General features: G+C 46.5%; 1 protein-coding gene across 1 annotated transcript in view; it reads left to right on the forward strand.

Moving 5' to 3' along the window:
• efhc2 (EF-hand domain (C-terminal) containing 2) overlaps nt 1–11,166 on the forward strand; it is a 25,556-nt gene extending 14,390 nt beyond the window's left edge. The window contains exons 10-15 of the mRNA XM_063214012.1: nt 223–419; nt 2,369–2,493; nt 4,111–4,305; nt 6,835–6,927; nt 7,517–7,619; nt 10,991–11,166. Of these exons, the coding sequence (XP_063070082.1) occupies nt 223–419; nt 2,369–2,493; nt 4,111–4,305; nt 6,835–6,927; nt 7,517–7,619; nt 10,991–11,104 (827 nt within the window). The 3' untranslated portion in view covers nt 11,105–11,166. The remainder of the gene's footprint in view (nt 1–222; nt 420–2,368; nt 2,494–4,110; nt 4,306–6,834; nt 6,928–7,516; nt 7,620–10,990) is intronic.
• The last annotated feature ends 11,334 nt before the right edge of the window (nt 11,167–22,500 follow it).

The following is a 22,500-nucleotide window of genomic DNA, read 5'->3' on the forward strand; positions in this document are numbered from 1 at the left end:
TGTGTGTGTGTGTGTGTGTGTGTGTGTGTGTGTGTGTGTGTGTGTGTGTGTGTGTGTGTGTGTGTGTGCTTGTTTGCATGTGTGTGTGTGAGAATGCATGTGTGTGTGTGAGAATGCATGTGTTTGTGTGTGTGTGTGTGTGTGTTTATGTGTATGTGCATGCGTGCCTGTGAATGTGTGGACGTGCGTGCGTCCGTGCGTCCGTGCGTGTCTTCTTTGCAGGTGTGCTGGGTGGTAAGTTCCTGGAAAGGGGCCGGGTGAAGAAGCCGGGCCAGGAGCTGTTTAAGAGCAGCGTGTCGGAGTACTTCACGGCCCAGGACCTGTACGTGGGGGCCCGGCTGCTCCTCAACAACCAGCCCTTCCAGCTGGTGGACGCCGACGAGTACGCTCTCAGCTACATGGAGCAGCATGCAGAGGAGGTCAGTCTTCAGGTTGCAAGGCTTACGGCACATAGCCAGGCCACCCCCAACGCACCTTCGGCGTTGCTTCTTAGTCAGGCCACGAGCAATATACATATCGTTTCTGAGCTCCGGAGAAATCTGGAACTCCACCCACTTTGTCGGGAATCAAACAACTTTGAACAGCTCCAACGGCCCTGGGTAGAGGCGTGTTCAAGGCAGTGACGTAGTTTAAGCAGAGACGTTAGACGTAAGAAAATCTTTGATTTAAGCTTCAGCACAGCTTTTCTGGCCTCGACAGTAGCAGAGCAAGGGAGGCGGGTCGTTTGGGAAACATTAATCGTTATGCAATCGTTATGCATTAGTCATTACCCAAACAGTGATTTGAAAGTCGATGATAATCAGGCAATACGGCACAAGCACACCAAAAGTGACTACAGCTGGCAAAAGAGGAAACTAAAACGAATTGGGCGACAATAGGCAATTTGAGCAACTCGAGCAGTTTGGAGTTTAATTTCAGTATACGTAATTTCAAATATTATGCTATGATATATGAAGCGGTTCGGCAACAGTACCGCAGTCAATTGGAATGTTGAAATGCTTGCATTCTTCTTTTTAACGGTCATACTCTGCCGCTTTTATCGCTGTCACTCTTGCTATGAAAATAGTCTGTGACTTTTTGTAGCTTTTGTCACTTATGGGGTGTTTTTGGGTTTATGTGATTTCAAGACTATAGTCTGGCCAGGCAAACCACCTACAACATATCTCCACGGGAGATGCCAAGGGTGTGCTCACGTCACGCCATAACCATGGCATGTGCAATATACAAATAAAATCACCATTGCGACAGGTGTGTTTTAGCTCCCTAAAACAGATATTTTTTTTCAAACCAGAGGAAGTTTCTAAGACCCCGTTTACATGTAAACAAGAGGCAGAAACCGATGTGTTTACACAGTTATCCTCATGTAAACAGAGTCTTAATGCTACATGCAGTGGTTAGAGTTAGACCCGATAGTTCAGTGTGCAGTTGATTTGGATGGATGTTCCAATACGTCAAACATAACAGCTGGTTTTGTGTCTGCCAACATGTAAAAATCATTTGATGAGGCAAGCTTTAAAAAGAGCATCATGCTTCATTCATAATGGAGCGTGCTGTGCAAACCTTTAAGGACGTTTTCTGTATTTGAAATATACTTCATGAATAATTTTATATATAAGTATATCCACACAATTTTGGATTTGGCTTGATGTGATGACAGCACACAGTCTGTGTTCATTAATTGAACAAAGTGCCTGCGAGGGATTGGGCTTCAGAGCAGCATCCTTTTAAGTGGAGAACCTACCCAAGGGGTGCATTTCTTGAAACCTTAGTTGCTAACAACATTAGCTGCTTCATTGTTTGCAATGCAATTTCCCATTGGCAACTACCCAAGTTGCTAACTTGCTTACAACTACGCTTCCGAGAAATGCACTCCAGTACAGTCCAGTCAAGCCCAGCATAGGGATGCATGAGCATGGAGTGTGTTTACATACCACAATGTATCCATAAGAATATAATGATTTTAAGTCACTTCCATGTTTGGAATAATTGTATATCCATACAATTATGTATTTGGTGCTTGATGCGATAACTAGACATGCGTGCTGCTAGACATGTAGTTGTTTGTTAATTGAACAAAATACCTCTGAGGGCTGGACTTCACAGGCCTTCTCTGAGTAGTGGAGCCTGCCCATCCCAGCCTAGCCCAGCCTAGCCTAGCCCAGCACATCACAGAGTCAGGAATGCCCGAGCATGAGTGTTTACATGGGGCCGCAGTGGGACTGGGTGACCTTGGCGCACCACAACTGCCAGGGCGACATGACATGCCTCTACAAAGTAGGCTTAGCCCCCCCCTCACACGGGGCACTTACGCTAACATGCAACACGGCCCCCTCCACCACTCGTGTTCACACAGCACGCCTATGATTAGTTCCCCAGGGCCAACCTTGGCACCATCCTGAGCAAGATTAAATCCATCAACAAGGAGAAGAGGGAGCAGCTTATCACTGTGACCGAGGCCGCAGACACTGGCGTCATCCAATACGAACATTTCAGGTAGGATTTTTCTTTCTTTTCTTGAATGTGCTTATTTATTACATTACATTACATTACATTATACTTAACTGACGTGTTTATTAGGGCTGTAACAATACACTCAACTCACGATTCGGTTCGTATCATGATTTTTGACCTATGATTTGATACACCCCACAATTTTTTCACCTTTGCCAACATAATTAAATTCAATTATCAATAAAAAACATAATAGTTTACAGGTAGAATGGATTACTAGAGGATACTATTATTTTTTTATTTTAGTGATGAGTTGAAGCTTGGACGCACTATCACATCATATCATGTTGTTTTCTGAACTGAAGGGTAACAGAACTTTGAAAGGGCGTATCACGATACTACCTTCTTGCGTCACGATATAGTATCGTGACTCTGCGTATCACGATTTCTCGGTACACGATACAATGTCGTTACAGCCTTAGTATTTATCCAACGTGACTTACCAGTTATATAGATACAGGGTATTGTAGAGGTGGGCGATATGGCAAAAATGTTGTATCACGATTTTTTAACATCAAATCTTGATTTCGATTTTTTATCACGATCTTCCATCCAAAAAATAAAAACAACAAAAAACAACTTTCATATACTTGCAATTTGTAATTTGCAGTCAATAAAATATTAACACACTGATGATACTCTCATAAAGTGTACAATTGGAATACAATAATGTAAAGAATAAAGTGAAGACAACAACACAAGTGAGAAAACGTCACTCTGATACTGATAATAAACATCCTCACTGCAAGACGATCTATACGATTTCTCCACTTTGGCAGATTCGAGACGATCTTTTACTCAATATCACGATTCACGATTTAATATCGTCATATCGCCCACCCCTAGGGTATTGGTTACAGTCCCTGGATCCATCTGAGGTTAGGTGCCTTGCTCGGGCACTTCAGTCATGGATGGATGGGATTCAAATCTGCAACCTTCTGATTCCAAGACCAACTCCCTATAACCATTAGGCCACGGCTGCCCCATTGGCTTGTTTGTTTGTCATTGTAATTTGTAATAATACATCCTCTTCATCAAGTGTTTTCAATAAAAAACGAGGTCGTCTAGACTAGAGTGTTCAACCAGATGCACAAAATAATTGAACACAAGGCTCTAGTGTTGAGGTTGTGATGTGAAAGGAGAGTTGTGGTGATATGATACTAATACAGATGTAAATTGAGTGTAAAAGGGCAAATGCAGGTGCTGTTATTCTGTGGCTATTATCTGTCTGCTTATGTGTCAGTCAATATTGCTTCCAGATCTCATCTTGAAAGGGCATACTGAACTGTCTTTGTGGAATGAATAAACGCCATTTTAAATTGAATGCATCTAGGCAGACAGACAAGATTCAATTATTTATATATATATATATTTTAAGAATTTGTTAGTGGTATTGGAAAAATGGCATTGTGCATGCTGACATTGAGTGAATCCATCTTCACTTTTGAGCCTGATTAATTCAAATGACTTGGATATAATGAAGAATCTCTTTCGGCGCCCGCCCGACTTTCAGTGCCTGGAGACTAGCGTTAAAAACAAACAAAACAAAACAAAAACAGATGAATTGCCACACATTATGTCTGTCCCCTGGTCCCTCAGGTCCCTGCTGGTGGCGATGGAGTGTGGCTTGTCGGAGCATGAGATCATGACACTGGGCCGCAGTTACTCGGAGCGGAAGCAGCCGGAGCCCGACCTGGGGATGATGCTGGCCGTGGCCCAGGACCACCTCAGGAAGAAGCACTTCGAGGCCTTTGCAGACATGGTCAGGGCCTTTGTACACGAGGACCGCAACAGGTATCCACCAAAAGACCGAAAGGTGCAAAGTGAGAGCCTGCCTGGAAGACGTCCTTTGTCATTGTGACACAGTACTTTACAGTACACAATGCCCACTACACATGACATAATTGCATTTATGCCTCACCCGTGCGAGGGGGAAGCCCCAAGTGGCGCCCCAAGAGAGCAGTGCTCGCTTAACGGTGTTGGCATGGTCACAGCCTTCGTACATGAGGACTGTAAGAGGTATGAGGCCAAGAAAACAACAACAACAAGAAACAAGCCAAAAGGGCATATTTTACTGTCACAGATGTAAATTTGATGGGCTAGTATGACTTGCTGTGAAATCGCTGGAATCGCACTGCCCTGCGCTTTCCAACATGGCGTTCATCTGATTTGTAGAGCACAGCATGATGTGTGATTTCGCAATCGGATTAGCCGCACGGTAACAAAAACAATATTTGTCACATTCCTGATTGGGCCAAAAAGCACTTCTACAATTTTCTTTTCGAACTGCCTGAGCTGTATAAGTCGACCCCAGTGATGTGTAATGTGTGTCTGGATGTGCACTGTATGGTACTGAGCTGTGGATTCATAGGCCAGATTACACATTCCTCCACGAGGAGCCAACAAGTCAGGTAGCTGTGGGACAAGTCAATTATTTAAGGAGGAACAGGTGGATTGTTTTTATGATGCTCCCATCTTCTCTCTCCCTTTCTCCCTTTCACTCGAGTATGACGGCATGCTTTTCACACACTTGTGCGCAGACATTTTCATTCGCGCACTTTTGTATGCCAAGGACTTGTACATTTTTTTTTCTCTTCCCTGCTCTCCAGCAGTTCATATGTCAACTCGGTCTGACAATTCCCATAAAAGTATATGTACCAAGTAATTCTTACACACGCACACGCGCTCGCAACACATGCACACCATGCACACAGACGATCCCTCTTACTCCTTGCTTGGACACACAAGCTGTCCCACACATGCACAGAGACAAGGCACACACACACACATACACACACACACACACACACACACACACACACACACACACACACACACACACACACACACACACACACACACACACACAAGCAGACCCCTCACAAAAGGTAAAATGAGCGAAAAACCATCAATCTGCGGCTCCATCCGCCCCAGAATCGAGGCACTGCGATTAGTTCCAGTGGTCAGAGTGGAGCATTGGAACCAGATGATCCCCACTGAGTCTGTGGCATGCAGCAGGCCTATGGGGAGGCGGCGTGGGGATGGAGGTGGGAGTTGGAGTAGCCAGGGATGGATTACTGCACGGGCCTACCAGGCGCAGGCCCAGGGGCCCAAAAAACCCCGGGGGCCCTGAAGCCAAAGCCTCCATATTTTCATTCTCTTGCTGCGTTAATATTTTTCGTAGTTTATTTCCAGATTTCATGCTGCCCATTCACAAATGTTACCTTTTTCATGAATACTTACCACCACCATCAAATTCTAAGTATTCATTGTGAAAAATTGCATTTTTCATACTTGTAAAGGGTATCTTCTCCATTGTCCCCCATTTTGAATGTTCAGAAATAGACATTTTAAGCTGAAAAATGCACTGTACTTTGGTCATACGAGTGAATATTAGTTTATTACCTAGTAGTAAATATTCATGAAAAGATCGAATTTGGAAATAAGCAGCAGTTTCAATGAGCAGCGTAGTTGTAATACCTACTCTGACCACCATCCTATATAGTGCACCTTTAAATATTGCACTATGTACCATTTCTTGCTGTCTGGCCCAGGGGCCCATGGAGTCACAATCCGTCCCCGGGAGTGGCGGGGGTCTTCGCAGAGGGGATGGGATGGGATGGATGGCGGAGAGCGGCCAAGAGGTCAATGTGCATGTCCTGTTTATGCGGCCCACGTGGAACGCTTGCTTATTTTCAGATTTTTCTCAAAAGCTCTCTCCTCTCCTCTCCTCTCCTCTCTTTGCGGACGGATAATGAAGTTGGTATGGCGGTTGGGAGCATCTAAGGCCAGAACGCTAAAATACTGGCGGGCCTCGCCCCCAAAAGCATCTAGCCTCCAGACAAGAACCACACATGAAAAAAATAAATAAAATCAAAACAAACAAAAATTTGAGACGCTTTAGCCCAGAAAACTGATGGCTGATGGGAATACTTGGAGACTGAAATGTCTCAAATGTCTTGATTTACCTGTGCATGGTTGGGGTGGGAGGGGGAAGCACACAGGAGTCTTACTAATAATACTTTGACAGCCAGTGATATCTCCGGTCTTGGGTTTTCCCACCATTGAAGATATTTTTTATGACACTCATCAGACGTAGAGGAAACTTGGCCTGATATTCTGATATTGATTGGACTGTGTCTTTTTTTCTCACTTTCCCTCTCTCTCTCTTCTTCCATTTTCCTTTCGAAGATCCAGTCCAGCCGAGATACCCACACCATCTTGGGTTTTCCCATTTGACATACTTTTGTGGCACCCATCAATATTTGATGAAACTTTGTTGTCTTTGATTCTCTCTTTTTTTGTTCTCCTCTTCCTTTGCAGCTCTGGTCTTCTGCCTAGCCAAGATGCCCGCACCATCTGCATGGCCTTCCAGCTTCCCCTGAATGACGACCTTCTCCGCGCCCTCCTCGCCAGGTAAGACCTTACATCACATTGTGCATACTAAGCTGATGATGCTTTTTCCTAAATGACTTTAGGTACAACAGGGTATTGGTTACAGTCCCCTGGAGCTATGTAGGCTGAGGTGCCATGGATGGTATGGGAATCGAACCTGGAACCGTCTGATTCCAAGAAAGACTTTCAAAGCGTTAGTCCCCGCTCGGCCTCAGACCTGCACAGACTCTGCCATGCCTCATCCTCTTTCAGTCTCCATTTCATCTCACCGCTTTCAACTCCTCTCAGGAATGTTTAGAATGCTCTCGCGCCATACGTCAGCCAATCACCATGAAGTATCCCCCCTCCAAAAAAAAAATTGCCACTGGTTTCAGTGGCGGTATTAATTTACACACATTCCTCTGGTGTGGTGTTGCTATCAGCTAATAGTTGTTGGCTGTTGTTTTTGGGGGAAGGCCACCCTCCCAAAAGCAAAAAAAAAGTCCCTGGAGTGTGTGGTGGAACCGTTGTGACATTCCCTGAGATCCCAAGCTTATTTTCCCTTCTTTGCCATCCTAATCCCCTTTAACTATCGCTTTCTTTTGTCTTTTCCCTTTCTTTCCTTTCCCAGGTATGAGAAGGAGTCGGGGGAGATTGACTACAACGCCTTTCTGTCTGGCATCAACTGGAGGGAGAACCCAACCCCACCTGTCTTACCTGAGGACGTGCTAAAGGTGAGACAAGGTTTCTTTAAGAAACAAATAAGCAAATTACCGGTATACCGGTATGCTTTAAAAAAAAAAAAAAAACATATTGAACACCCAAATCCACCCAGCCTATCTGAGGATGTGCTAAAGGTGAGACATGGTTTCTTTAGAAACAAGCAAATTATTAATAGAAAATCAATAGTCTCAACAGAACACACACTCCTCGTGCTCATTATTAATTGAGTAGCATCAGATATGCCCAATCCAACGTTTCTGTTCTGTGTGCAATAGACACAAAAATAAATGTGCGTACTGCAATTAGCTGTGACGCAAGGGAAGAAAACATTTTTAAAAAATAAACTTACGATCCTTTTTTTCCACTTTTGAATTAGAGGAAGCATGATGTCTTTAGAAATATGGGATGTCTGTTCTAGCATATCTAATCCTATGTGAGAGATGCATCCTGACAGCCCTGGCGTTTTTACAAGGCTGGTGTGTGTCTGCAGCAGCAGTGTGTAGAAAAGTACATCACATTTGATTACGCCAGACGCGTTCATTACCCAGTTCAGTATCATTGACGTCCGTCTGTGTTCAGCCACTGGTCCTCTTCAGAGAGAAAGAGGGATGGCAGACAAAAAAAGAGGAAAAATTGAGAAAGCAGGTAGGGGTGAAAGACAAAGTTAAATAGACAAGGAGTTTATAAAAGGAGGGTCAGTTGAGGAAGTCGGCAATGGGGGAAATGAGATCAATCAAAAAGATTGATGAACAGGGAAAAGGTGAACAGGGATGGAAATATTGACGAAGAGGGACAACAAAGGTTAAAAGATGTTAAGGCAGAAGAAGGAACACACCAGAAACAGCAGGAGAAAGAGGTGATGAGAGAAAAGAGATTTGAGAACAAGTGGACAACAGAGAAATAGGAAGAAGAAAAGGTGTGTGTGTGTATGTGTGTGTGTGTGTGTGTGTGTGTGTGTGTGTGTGTGTGTGTGTGTGTGTGTGTGTGTTTGTGTGTGTGTGCGTGCGTGCGTGCGTGCGTGCGTGCGTGCCTTAGAAATTCCCCTCTCGGCCCGCTCCCGCTCAGGCCCACCTCCGTTATTACTGCGTCGTAATTTAGCGTGCCATGCCACAGTGGTGTGCTGTGCCGCTCGGCCACTTAAGCAGAACCAGCTGCGCCCAAGCCAGGCCAGGCCAGACCAGACCACAGGGGCCAAGCACCGGGATGGTCGGAGAGCACACACGGAGAGCTGCAATGCTGCTCCCAAACAGCAGAGGGAGCTGACGTTTTTTTCTCCACCACATTTTTTCTCCCCTAAATCTTTTTGTTCTGTTTTGTTCCTACATTTCCAAAGTTTGATCAGCTGGAGGATTATGTTTTTGATCCACTGTGTTTTGTATTCCACCTTTCTTCAAACTTGCTGGTGCCAAAAAAGTAATTATCATGTCAAACTCGTGGTGTTCATGTATGGCACTGTTGGACACTAGCCCCAAGAATCGAAATGTAAAATACGAGACCCATAGGAATACCTGAGATTAAGGGTGGTGATAAATATTAACGAAACAGGACAGATTTGTGACCTGGCAACACAACTTTTGATAGTGAAAAAGTAATGACGCATGACCTTAAATCCTTTTCTAGGCTTTCTGATTAGTTTCGAAATTTCAGGGGTGGGAGCTGGAATGAAAAAGTCAAAGTCTTGCCATGCATTCTTTCTGCCTGTGCTCTCATCATCTAACCTGGCTGAGGAAGGTTTGCAAATTGGGATCAGCTGGCTCAGTTCGTTGGCAAGATTTTTACTTTATGCATGAACCTGGCATGTCCACCTCTGAATTTGCTAAAAAGTTTGGGTGGCTTTTGCACGCCCCCTATGACCAGTGCGTATGGATTTCTTTTGTGATGGGATATACCTTTACTGTATATTTCTGTAATATCATCAGGAAGTCAGAGTAGGGGAGTTGTTTAGGGTGCCATTTTGTGGATGGGTGTTGCTCCCCTTTCACTAGTGTTTAGGGGTTCAGCTCAATATATAACCTCACATCCTCAACTTTTGCTTTGGCCTTATCCTTCGCTGATGGAGAAAACAGTAAAGTTTCCTTGTTGTCAGCCAAGGCACAACAACTTATGGGGGACTTTTCCCATTCAACATCCCAATTGCAAATGAGAAGATTACCTTTGAATTGTGCTTTTGCAAGATATTGAATCTAACCTCTATCGTCACTGACGTCTTGCCTCACATCATCACTTTTGTGGTCTCTATTGCCGGTTTGCAGCCCTTCTCTGTGACCCAGACCCAGCTGAAACTAACAGGCCAGACAATGGTGGATTGCTCTGCTTTTATCAGCGGACTCGACGGACTGTAAAGAAGAGAAGTGAAGATGCTGCCATCTTGGTCTAAGACTGCCGGTCTGTGACTGCGTATCGTTGTATACATATGCCTTCCAAGATGCATGACCATCCCCCTCTCACCACCACCACCCCTTTGGTTTCTAACAAGAAAAAAAAACATTCCCTTTTCACTCTCTCTTGTGATGGCAGTGTCATCATGCAAAGGCGTATTTATTTCACGCAAGTGCATTCCACATTGAGATGCAACGCCTTTGAAAGTTAACTCGTGCTCCTCAATGCCACGGGAATGCACTATTGTCACGTGACGAGGTTTGCACAGTTTTCCTGCCGTGTCTGCGAATTTCTGTTGCCGTGGTGAATTTCTGTTGCTAAACTCAAAAATGCTCTGCTATGCTCTGACAAAAACCATGCCTAACCCTAACCTGTCAGTAAAGCATCATTTTGGGCTTTTTGTTTTTTCCAAGAAAGCAAGGGAATGGTGAAATTGTGGCGAAAGTGTGCCCTGACCAAAACCCTGCCTAGACGTAACCAGTCGATGGGCGTTGAGGAGCATGAGTTAACATGCAAAGGTGTGACGCACAAACGTGATAGAGGGTTCAAATCCGCATGTTATCTTAACGCTGTGGTATGATGACATGTTGTTCCTTGGTTGTCTCATTTCATTTCATCCCTTTCCTATGCTGTTGCTTTCCTTGTCTCGTCCCCGTCCCTCATCCCCCGTCCCTGTGTCCCTCTGCTCGTCTCCATTGTCTCTCCCCATCACCATCCGCATGCTTTCAAGGCCTTGTCACCCTCCAACTAATTCCCCCCTCTTTTCCTACCCCGAAGAAAGCATTTGTCATAATTCACTTTACAACTCATTGACATTTTGTTAGTTCCTTTGTGGTGAATAAAACACAAAGCACTGGAATATCAACTTCAAACGGGGAAAAAAAACTAAAACAAAATAAGAAGACACAAAAAGTGTGTTGATGGATGATGGATTTTTGTCTCTGTCTCTGTTATGACTTTAATGTCCCCTGTGGTGTCTTGTTTTCTGTGTCTGTGTTTCCAGTTTGATGTGAACCGGGATGGAAGCCCCGTGGGTGTGGCTTCGAGCACTGTCAACTACAGCCTGATGCTAGAGGACATCTTTGGCCCACTAGGGACCACAGGACAAGGCAGCTGAAGAGGGGGAAAAGAGAGGGAGAGGGATGAATGGAGGGTTGGAGAAGGAGAAGGAGAAGACTGGGAGGGAGGGAGGGGAAGAGGGACGAAGCTGTGGTCTTGAGATCTCACCTGCTGGATAGCCAAACGCCCAGCACTGTTTATTTTTTTCCTGACAAAGTCAAACAACAATACATGCCTCAAAAGCCCATATATATGTGTCTGTGTGTCTGTGTGCTCACGTGTGTGTGTTCGTATGTATGTTAGTACATTTATATGTTTGAGTGCATGTGCAAGTGAGTGTGCCTAGTGTGTTGTATTTGTACATGTGTACTCAGTGCGTTTCAGTCTGTGGTTAAGTACGCTGTTAAGGTTGGGTTTCACTCTCCACAGTAAATCAAAAACACACCCGCAACCAAAGCGCCGCTGGATGCATCTTACGTTATGCACCCTCCGGACTGCACACACACACACACAAAGACACAAGCCACACACACACACACGAGACAGATACACAATGTAAGTGTTTAAAAACAACATGCAAAACACATTTCATATGCAGTCAAGGAGGGGCAGGCAAGACAACAAGACCTGCATTTTTTTGTGATGATTATGGAAAGAATGCTCGTATAGAGTAACAACAACAAAGACACACCAAGCTTGTTGCGAGAGAGAGAGAGAGAGAGAGAGAGAGAGAGAGAGAGAGAGAGAGAGAGAGAGAGAGAGAGAGAGAGAGAGAGATGGAAGGGAGGAGGAGGCCTAATACATAGAACAATGAGAGACAGACAGAGGAAGAAGTTGTCTATGAATAGCACGACCACCCCACTGATAAGCCCTTGTGCCCAGACAGGCAGCCGGCACACGGGGCCACCGCAGACGCCCGGCCCCTTGCGCTCCACACCAACAGGCAGACAGCAGCCGCTGGGTAGCAGTGGGGTCCTGGGAAGCCGGACACGGCAAGTGGACAAAGGGGGCAGTTTTCTGGAGACCCACGGAAAGAGGGGCCCCGGAATTGGGTCCCTATTACATTGAATGTATTGAGTTGGGGGGGGGGCTCATAGATCAGATTGTCTCGGGCCCAGCCAAAGCGGTCAGGGGCCCTGCTGGGGTCTACGGAGTGCAGATGCCTCTGGATCTGGAGCTCCACCGGTGGGGGCATGAGGGAGGAGCGAACGACCAGGGACCTGTCTCTGGCTCTAATCCAGCCACGTCTCTCAATTACTGCCATTGGAACGGCACATGAGGCAAGGCAAGGCAACGCTGAGAGAAACAATTCTCAACCGCTTGCTGCTGTACTGCAAGCGCATAACTCTAAACACAAGCAGATCTCTATGGGTGGCCCTCCATTTTGCTTTCTGTATTTTCTCGTGCATCTGGATTGAATGGGCCCCTACTACTGCCGTTGGGGCCCGTGGGTGGTCCCTCTGACTTTTATGTCTCTGCTTGCTTGCTAAACATCCCAGATGTACTGTACAATGTAGAGTACATACACACTGTGCTAAGACTCAGTCAATAACATGTTAAAACGACGGATACACACAAAATTAAGAACTTACATTTACAAACAAAAGTAAAGTAAAGTGGATGCATACGCTGAGAAGACGCACCCGTCACAGATACAAACGTGTTCTGACAGATTGAGATGGTCACACTTTCATCAAAGCACATACAGTACATATGGACGACATGCCATCAAGACACTGCGTTTGAATAACACACCGAATTGAACCAAGTACCGCATGTGCACACCACCACGAGTCCAAGACTGTTAAAGGAATTATCTGGAGTTGAAGGCTTTGAAGCATATTGGGTTGTTTTGTACATGTTTTGGGAAGAAATACGACCACCTGAGAGCAAAATCACATCAATTGGACATATTTTGAGAAAGTTTTATCATACTGCGTTAGCCACGTCAGCTGTGCTAAATGTTTAATGTGGGCATATTGCAACAACATCTAAAGCTCTTGTACAGTTGCAAACATCATCACACATTACATTACACTGTGTCGTCTCTATATAACCTCCCGCCCTCGCCTGGGCTTGTGGCCTCATGATCATGCGAGGCAAGATGTGACAATAAAAGTTCTATTCTGCAAAAATGTCTCGCAAAACTCAATTCAAATGTCACTTTTTCATTTGAAATCAGTATGTTGAATGGGGTGAAGTCCCCCAAAGGCTGTTGTGCCTTTAGCCTGATTGTGGGGAAATTTTGATTTCAGCGTATCATGGCCAAGCACAAGGTGAGGACGGGAGGTTAGATAACGAGATGGGCACATGGCTTCACTTCCATTTAGCAAAGTTGGCTTCACAAATGACATTCTGCCAACAACCCCCCTGCTTCAACTCCTGATAACTCCTTTAAATTGTGCTCTACAACGCTAACACACGGAATGCACTAGCACGAAATAACATAACAATAACAAATAACACTTTTCATGAGGACAGTCTGACAAAGGGGATGCTGTGGCGCACCATGTGCTAGTGCACCATGCCAGGAATGGGCAGTTGCCCATGAGGACCCAGGTTCGAATACATCCTGGGTAATTTCCCAACCCAGCCTGGTTTTACCACTCAATGCCCTGGAACGCTTGAGAGCGGGAGGAGTCATCTCAGTTCTGGTTTGAAATGAATGGTGACCAATCACTGACAGTTGGCGTTCATGACGTATGTTAGTTATTATGCGCCCAAGTGCATTCGCTTATTGACCGTCCGCCTGGAGGACGACTAAACCCTCCCCAGAGAACCGTGATCAGAGCATTCTTGAATTACGAAGTAATTGAAATTGAATGGTCCGGCCTGTCTGTCTATTCCCAACCCTACCCCATCTCTTTCTCACACTCTTCCTGCCCATTCTTCGCCTCCTGTACACATACTGTATATAGACCTATGTAATATAGACCTATATAAAATATAGGCAGTATATAGCCTACAGACAGACAAAGTCATACACTGATACCAGAGAGAGTAGAGAGAGAGAGGTTCCATTGGCCCATTGTTTCCTGGTTCTATTATGGCCCCCCTTAGGCAGACCTAGGCAGACCTAAGGACTGTTCTATTCATTGTAGGAGCATTATGACACGCCCCTTTAGGCAGACCGGAACCTGGTTGCGTTAGGTGCCCATAGAAACCTATTATGTTGGCATATCTCTATAGAATATCTCTGCTGATCCATAGACAGGCAAGCACACTCAAGAACATCCCTTTACTGGCACACACACACACACACACAGAGAGAGAGAGAGAGGCGCTGGCATGGGGAGACGACCTGCAGCAGGTTGACAGCAGGCTGGCTATGTAATCAGAGCTGGAGTAATCAAGGCCCACAATCCCTTCGTGTGCCGGAAAGGGGGCATTACATCACCCGGGAATTATCAAGTGCTCGTTCTTGGCTTTCACACTTACTAAAATATTAGCCTCGCGAGTCGCACACGCTCCCGTCTGTCCCTGAGACAAAGGCCTGACGTCACCAGGTCCCAGTCTCGGGCGAGTGGAGGGGGCCACATGGAGGGGGGCAAGAGGGGCTGGTGGTGGCGGCGTGTTTGGCCTTTTATGCCGCTCCAAATTTGGTCCGTGCTGATCGCACACCTACATACACACACACACACATTCACACACATGCTCTCTCTTACACATGCACATGCACACACACACACCTACATACTGTATGCTCACACAGAAATATGCACACACACCTACTGTACACACGCTCACAAACACACACACACCTAGGCACACAAATACACATAAACACACACACGCAGGCGACACATTTACTATTTAGTTGTGGGGAAGTCAGTACTTTATTCCGTCAACACCTCTTCCACATTGGCAAAGAGGCTCTGCCTGACTGACTGACTGACTGACTGCGTCTAGATCATATACATTACTGATGACTTGGCCAGATCAGCTGCTGGCTGCTGGGCCTGTTCGTGCGTGCGCGCACATTTTTAATGTGGATCGAGCCGCGGCCGGCCACATGCACACCGGCGTCTATGTGAGGAGGTCAGCGGGAGACGCTGTTGTTTTTCGGCTCTGTGTCGGCTGGCCCCTTCACCTCTATAATGTTTGTCTAATCCGCAACTGTTCGGTTCCTATTTTAATTGTGCTGCAGGTCAGTTCCCGCAGGGCGCATTACCGACTGAAACATGGGAAAAGGCGATAAAAACGTCTGTTGGCTGAAAGGGACCTCCCAAACGCGCTCTCACATGGTTAAGCAGTTCAGCGCAGATGAGCTAGCATGTTGTTACTGTAGCTCAGAGGGAAAGGTACCTTGCTCATTTATGTGTCTATAGATGTGTTAACAACGGAAAAACTAAGGCCAACTTTTTTCTCTCACATCTTGATAAAAGTTCAAAGAGTTTCATTTTATTGCCTTTCGTTTCCCTGGTGGGATCCCCCCACCACCCCCCTCTGGTAAAATCCTGTAACTCTACTAGACTGCTCTGGTGTTTCATCTTGCCCGTGGGCACATCTTGTAGTACAGATAACTCAAAAGTGTTGTGTCTGGATAGCGCTAAATTGAGCGAGGCCGTTTAACATCACAGCTCTTGGCCATTTGTTTCTGGGCCCTCACAGACCCAAAGTCGCCATTCCTTTCCTACATCAGTCCCCCATATTATCTTCTTCATTCCTCCATAAGAGCCTTGCTTCTTGAAGCTTGTAGATGTTCCTCAAGTACTCAAAACTGTCTCTCGAAAATACTTACCGTAAGCATGTACATGGGGGAGGGAAAAACAACCTAAGGTTGCCTTTTGTGATTGTGATCCAGCAAGAGGAGGGGCTGATAGCTTGCGGTATTGAACTGGGGAGAGCAGAGCTGCGGAGAAGAACCTGATGAAAGGTGCCATTAGTGATTTCCGCCATGGGCATGCAGCTTCTTAAGGAACACTTTATCACTCCTTTTCAGCACGGCGTAACATCTGTTGGAGAAAGCCATGGCCTCTCTCTTTTTGGACCCCGTCTTCTTAACCCCACAGGGAAGGGAGGAGATTGAAAACCACACCACTCAAACGCATATAAATACACACATAAAAAATCAACGTTCAGTACACACCTCTCTATCTCTCACAAACATCTCTCTCTCTCTCTCTCTCTCTCTCTCTCGCTATCTATCTCCCACTCCCTCTCTCTCTGCCTTTCAGAGGCCCAGTGAATCCCGGGTGCATGCAGGAGTTGGCATAGGTGTGCGGTGTAAAAGAGGGCAGGATTTATGCTTTTCAACGCGCCTCTCCGGCGAGGTCAGCCACCGCCTCAGGTGCACATGGGGAAGCAGTTACGCGCTCACTCTCACCCTCGCGCTCTCTCACTCTCTCTCTCACCCTGGACAACAATGCATTGCACAGCCAGGGCTGGATTGGAATCGAAAAAGAGCCCGGGCACTTTTGGTACTTACCAGCCCATCACACAGAGCTGCAGTGTGTGTGAATATTTGTAATGTGTGTGTTATGTATGTTTTTTTGAGGACCCTCTCGAAAACGAGATTTTTATCTCAAGAGGCTATCCTCCAATAAAGACATTTAAATTTGAAATCTTCCTTTTCTGATTTGAAATTGTATTCTATGATATTATGATTAGCTCAGTCATCAGTCCACTTTCTATATTAATGTAAAGATAGACTAGTGGGCCATCCCATCTAAATTGAGTACCGGTATCTAAGGGAAAGAACAAACAGACACACAAACTAACTAAAAAAAAACCCAGTACTGGCCCCTGAGGACTGTTGGCCCACCATGAAAATGCCCTATTTGCCAGATTACCAGTCCATGCCTGTCCACTGCACAGCACAGCACAGCTGCCTGCCAGCCAGCAGCCATCCGCAGTTTACCAAGGAGATACCATCAAAGTTCTCTCGCAGCCTCTCTTTCTGCGTTGCTTTCTTGTTTTTTTTCTTTTCTATATCTGCCTGCCTCTCTTCCCCAGTCTCTTTTTCTCGCTGCCTCTCTCTCTCTCTTGCTATTTCTGTCTCTTGTAGTCTCTCTCTCTCTTTCTCTCTCACGCACACACACACACACACACACACAGTCACTATATTTTCTCTCCCTGCATTTCACTGTCTTTTACTCTTTCTCAATCCCTCAGTTTCATTTTTTCCCCCTCACTCTTTATTTACTGGCTTTTCTCTTCCTCTCTTTTCTTACAACCAAGATCAAAATTCTTCGATAATATCAATCTGTTCCCCTCTCTGCAGAAACATTAAGGGCTCTTGTTTGGAGAGGTCAGTTTCCTCCTGGGCGAGCCAGCGAGTTAGTCTCGGAGTGTCCGACCCGAGCCTGGTACAGCGATCAGCGGCCATGGTTGTCTTTGGCCTGGTGCGGCCGGGACATTATTTCTCGCGACGGTAAAACAGAGCAAAGTTATTCTATACCGGCCGTAAATTAGAACAGCGGGAACTATTTTCATACTCTGGGTCTCGGTCCCCGACGGAGGTCATTTTGGAAGTGAATAAGCACTGTGTATGTGTGTGTTGAGTGTGTGTGTGTGTGTGTGTGTGTGCGTGTGTGTGTGTGTGTGTGCGTGTGTGTGTGTGCATGCGTGCGTGCGTGCGTGAGTGTCTGAGAGTGAGAGTGAGTTCCGATATGTGTGTGATGTGTGTGCATGCGAGAGAGTTTGATTGTGCGTGCGTGTGCGTGTGCAATATTTTATCCTTTCTTTTTTCCCCTCTTTTTTTCCCACGTGTGCACAGTCCCCCCCTTCATAAATCTCCCAAAATTATGAGCCCGCTGCCTTTTTTTCATGTAGCTTGAAATTGCACTTGAAATGGATCGTATAAGCGAGGTGCGGGGGGCAACCTCGGCTGTCAGTTACCAGGCCACGTCCCAACCAAGTCGGCCACCCGAACCAATCATTTGTCCCCCTGCAGTATAGTCACCACAGTCACTTAGGGGACCGTCCATCTGTGTGCTTGGATCTGGCCTTAATAATAATAGCGCTTTGGCAATGGTGGATTTATGGTGAAGGGTTTTCATTTAAGGCATGCTATGGCAAGGCATGAGAAGAGGGATGAAGGCTGAACATGCAAGCATTTCTCTCCTGAGCGAGAGGTACAGCAGTACAGTACAACATATTGCACAGGATTACCACTATGCAGTATCTCAAAGCTCTTTCAATATACACACACACACATACCCCACATACATACATACGCATTCCCACATTCACACACCAGCTCTGGAGGCTGCTGTACGAAGCCAACTGTTTGGGGTTCACTTGAGAAAGTGCACGCACACACACACACGCACACAAATAGTCCCAAAAAGATTACTCTGGAAGCGAAAGTTACAGCCTATGTTACGAGGTGGAGGAGTGGAGAGAGGCTGGAGGTGGGGATGTGGAGATGGGAGGGAAAAGGGGGGGGGCGGNCTCAAGGGATTTTGAAGGTGGGGATGTGGCGATGGGAGGGGGAAAGGAGGGGTGTAGGAGAGAGGGTGGTTTGGGTAGTGGAGGGAAAGGGACGCAGGCGAGGCGAGGCGAGGGGGAGGTCTGGGGGTGGAGGTCCGTGACTCAGGTGTATGTCTGGGCTCCCTTAGCTGTTGACCTGATTATCCAGCTTGACAGGGCTCCGCTCTCTTGCTGTCACTCAGGCACACACACACACACACACACACACACACACACACACACACACACACACACACACACACACACACACACACACACACACACACACACAAAGGCTCTTGCCCTCAGAGAGAGAGGGCAGGGTGGGATTAGGCTACCTACCTGTGGTGACATGTCTGCCCTCTCCCTCTCGCTCTCTCCACTCCCCTCTGCCCCTCTTCACCATAGTCTGACTCAGATAATGCGTACGCAACTGTCTGTCATATCTGTCTGTCACCACTCGCAGATTAAGCCAAATTCACTACCACACACCATTCGGGCCGAGTTACATCGTGGGGCTGACAGGAAAAATCTGAATTAGTCCAAATATCACATGTCAATTACGGGGATCGCATAGCAAAGAATCTGAGAACCTGTTCCTTAAGTCTTTTAGGGTTAGAGGAAGACAAGTCATGGTTTTTTTTCAGTTTCTGAAATTTCTTCATGATACCAAGTCGTGATTGTAGGAGAAGCTAAACAAAAGTGTTAGCATTTAACATGCTACTGAAGCTGTCATCTTTTTTTACGCACAGAGCTCTGTCTTTATTCAGCGACGTGTGCAGTGACTGGCATTCGACATATTGGTTTTGTGACTCAGGGTCCAGAGAGAGAGAGAGAGAGAGATAGAGTGGGCCCCTTTTTAGGCAGTTGACCTTATGGCTAAATCTCTGCTAAGACTATTTTTACTGTTTGCACTTAGCAGAGGAAATATCATGTCAGCTCCTTTACTCACATCTCTTTTTCCCCACTCTCTACTCCTTTTTTTGCGACTAAAAGTATGTTTTTAAAGGATATTCACGAGCCACGAAACAGCACAGGTGTCAATAGTGTTTTTACAGGCCGGCTTATTTTAGTGCGAACTTCATTTTGATGTGTCAGCTGAACAAGATGTTCTGAGCAATTTTTGCACTTTCACGCGCGGACAAGCTTTTCTCTATAAATTGAGTAGTTTGCTTTTGGGTTTTACTAGGATTGAGACTGGTAATAAAAACCAAACGCTGGGAGAAATGGGAGGGGGAGGCAAAGAGGGGGGTGGGTGTATTGGCTGCGCTGAGGCTTTTATGTAGTTCTATCTGTTGCGGAGTTCTTCTTGTTTGAGTTGGGTACGTTTATGAAAGCGTGGAAGACAAATAAAGCTGCTCTCAGTCGGCTGCCATCCAGGGCCTTGTTTTGGAGGGTGCGTGTCCCTGTCCCGACGGCTGGCGGTTGTAAATCGTCCTGCCAGCGCACAGGACAGGACAGGACAGGACAGGACAGCGAGGACTGGAAAGTGGTAACTGGTCTCGTTCTCTCCCCTGGTTGAACAGAAGGTGTTGGTTGTTAGGTGGGTGGGGTGGGGTGTCGTGGGGTCTGGGGGGGGTGGCGCTCAGGGTGAGGGTCACACAAGGCTTCACAGGTAATTGTGTTTTGTAAACTTTTGACCCCCTAAGCCCTTCTTAACTGAGCCGCCGCTCTCCTCTTATTTCCCAGGAGTTTTTTTGTGTGTTGGTGGTGGTTGGGTTTTTGCTTAGCAGTTTGTTTTTACAAAACTTGGTGTTCATGCAGGCATGTGATGCAACAACATGCCTCTCAAAAAAAAAACATAACAAAAAAATCCCTGCAAGGCCCGTGGCCGGCGTTTTAATCAGCATCTGCCTGGCTTTTATGCGTCTCTTGTTGTCTGTCGTCATTCTTTGTTTTTGTTTTTGTTTTTTTGTTGTTGTTTGACAACGACAGCCTGTAAAGTTCCATCGCCACAACACAGAAGTTTTTGAAAGGCTATATGACATAATGAAATTTCCAAGTTGGCACAAATCGAAGACACACTCGCTAACCCCACCCACCACCTACACCAACACCCACACCACCACCACCATCTCATCAGCCAAAACCAAAGCTTTGGTAGACTATCAGTTGTGACTTGGATGACATCCAGTCCCCAATTAGGTGATTACTGTCCTGTCTTGGATGCCAATGTTAGTGGCAATTTTAATATCGATTTTTGCCACCCCACCTTCCACTCACTGTAAAACCCACCCACCCCACCCTTCTGCAAAAGAAACAAAAAAAAAAGATGGGATTGAGTTTAAATAGACTGCGTATTAATGCAGGGGTCGTAGAGAAGAACTAAGACTTAACAACTTTCCCATGGCAAGCTTGCCTTGCTCAAGGAGTAAGGAGAGACCGCTCCAGCCAAGATGATAACACACACACACACACACACACACACACACACACACACACACACACACACACACACACACACACACACACACACACACACAAACGCACCCACACACACACACAAACGCAAACATACACACACACATGCTCTCTCTCTCTCTCTCTCTCTCTCTCTCTCTCTCTCTCTCTCTCTCTCTCTCTCTCTCTCTCTCTCTCTCTCTCTCTCTCTCTCTACCTCTCTCCCCCCCTCTCCCTGTTTCACACTAGCACACACACACACACACACACAAACACACACACACAGTTCTTCAGCAATTCTCTCATCTGCTCCGTGCTCTCTTTAATCATCCACTCTGCAGCCAGGTAAACACGGAATGTGAAAACTATCCTCACGGGCCACTATAAATATCACCCCCTCCCCTCCACCTCTCCCCACCTCTCCTCATCCCTCTCTCCCTCCCCCCTCTGTACTAATGATGCCCGCACTCTCACAGCATTTCATTTGCGCTGGCGGATGGCTGGCGTGCTCGATCGCAGTGACTGAATGACAAGGCGGGGTGCCAGCACGGAACAATAAGCCAATAAACACACACCGTCTGTCCAGAAATAAACTCTACAAGACCACCTTTCACCCGCCCCTCCTCTTACCCCCCTTTCTTGATCCCAACCCCACACCCACACCCTCACCCTCCCCATATCCACTTGGTTCATTTGATGGCAAGGAGGTTGTTTTCGGTCTCCAGCCTCCACACACACACACGCACACACACACACACACATACTACACACTACACACTACACAGACAACACATACGTACACAGACACAAATGTAGATGTGTGCATGCATACATAGACGCTTACATTATTAACAAATGCATATAGTGCCATACCTGCACACCAACATAGCTAAATATACATTATCCCATACCCCATGCCAACAAGACTAACATACTGTAACACGCACACGCGCACGCACACACACACAGACACACACACACACACACACACACACACACACACACACACACACACAGACACACACAGAGAGAGTTCCACATGTGGCTAAAGACCTAAACAACATGGTGCCCTCCACACCCACACTGGACCTTAACCACCCCACCCTCCACCACCATCTTTGCCTTGTGGTGTTCCTACTGGACATGTGTGGTGTGGGGGTCAGGAGTGTGTGGGGTGGTGGTGGTGGACCAGTTGCTTTTAAACAAACTAATTCTGCTAACTGTTTTATTGCCCCCGGCTGCCCTCATAAAACTGTGGCCGGGGCATTTGGTCATCAGCACAGCACAGTGACAGCCACCGGGGCCGTGCCGTGGCTGGAATCCCCATTTGCTCACTGCCTGTGAGCGTGTCGGGTCGTGTCGTGTCGTGTGTGTGTGTGTGTGTGTGTGTGTGTGTGTGTGTGTGTGTGTGTGTGTGTGTGTGTGTGTGTGTGTGTGTGTGTGTGTGTGTGTGTGTGTGTGTGTGTGTGTGTGTGTGTGTGAGTGGTGGGGGAGAGATAGAGGGTGAGAGTGTGGGTGTCCACGGTGATATACAACTGCTGTGTCACGTTCCACATCTGACAACCATCCCGAAGCGCGGCGCATCATCCAACCTTTCCCTTTCTCTTGTAATCTCTCTCTCTCTCTCTCTCTCTCTGAAAG

This window comes from Engraulis encrasicolus, chromosome 13 (genome assembly GCF_034702125.1).
Source record: "Engraulis encrasicolus isolate BLACKSEA-1 chromosome 13, IST_EnEncr_1.0, whole genome shotgun sequence".
NCBI lineage: Eukaryota > Metazoa > Chordata > Actinopteri > Clupeiformes > Engraulidae > Engraulis > Engraulis encrasicolus.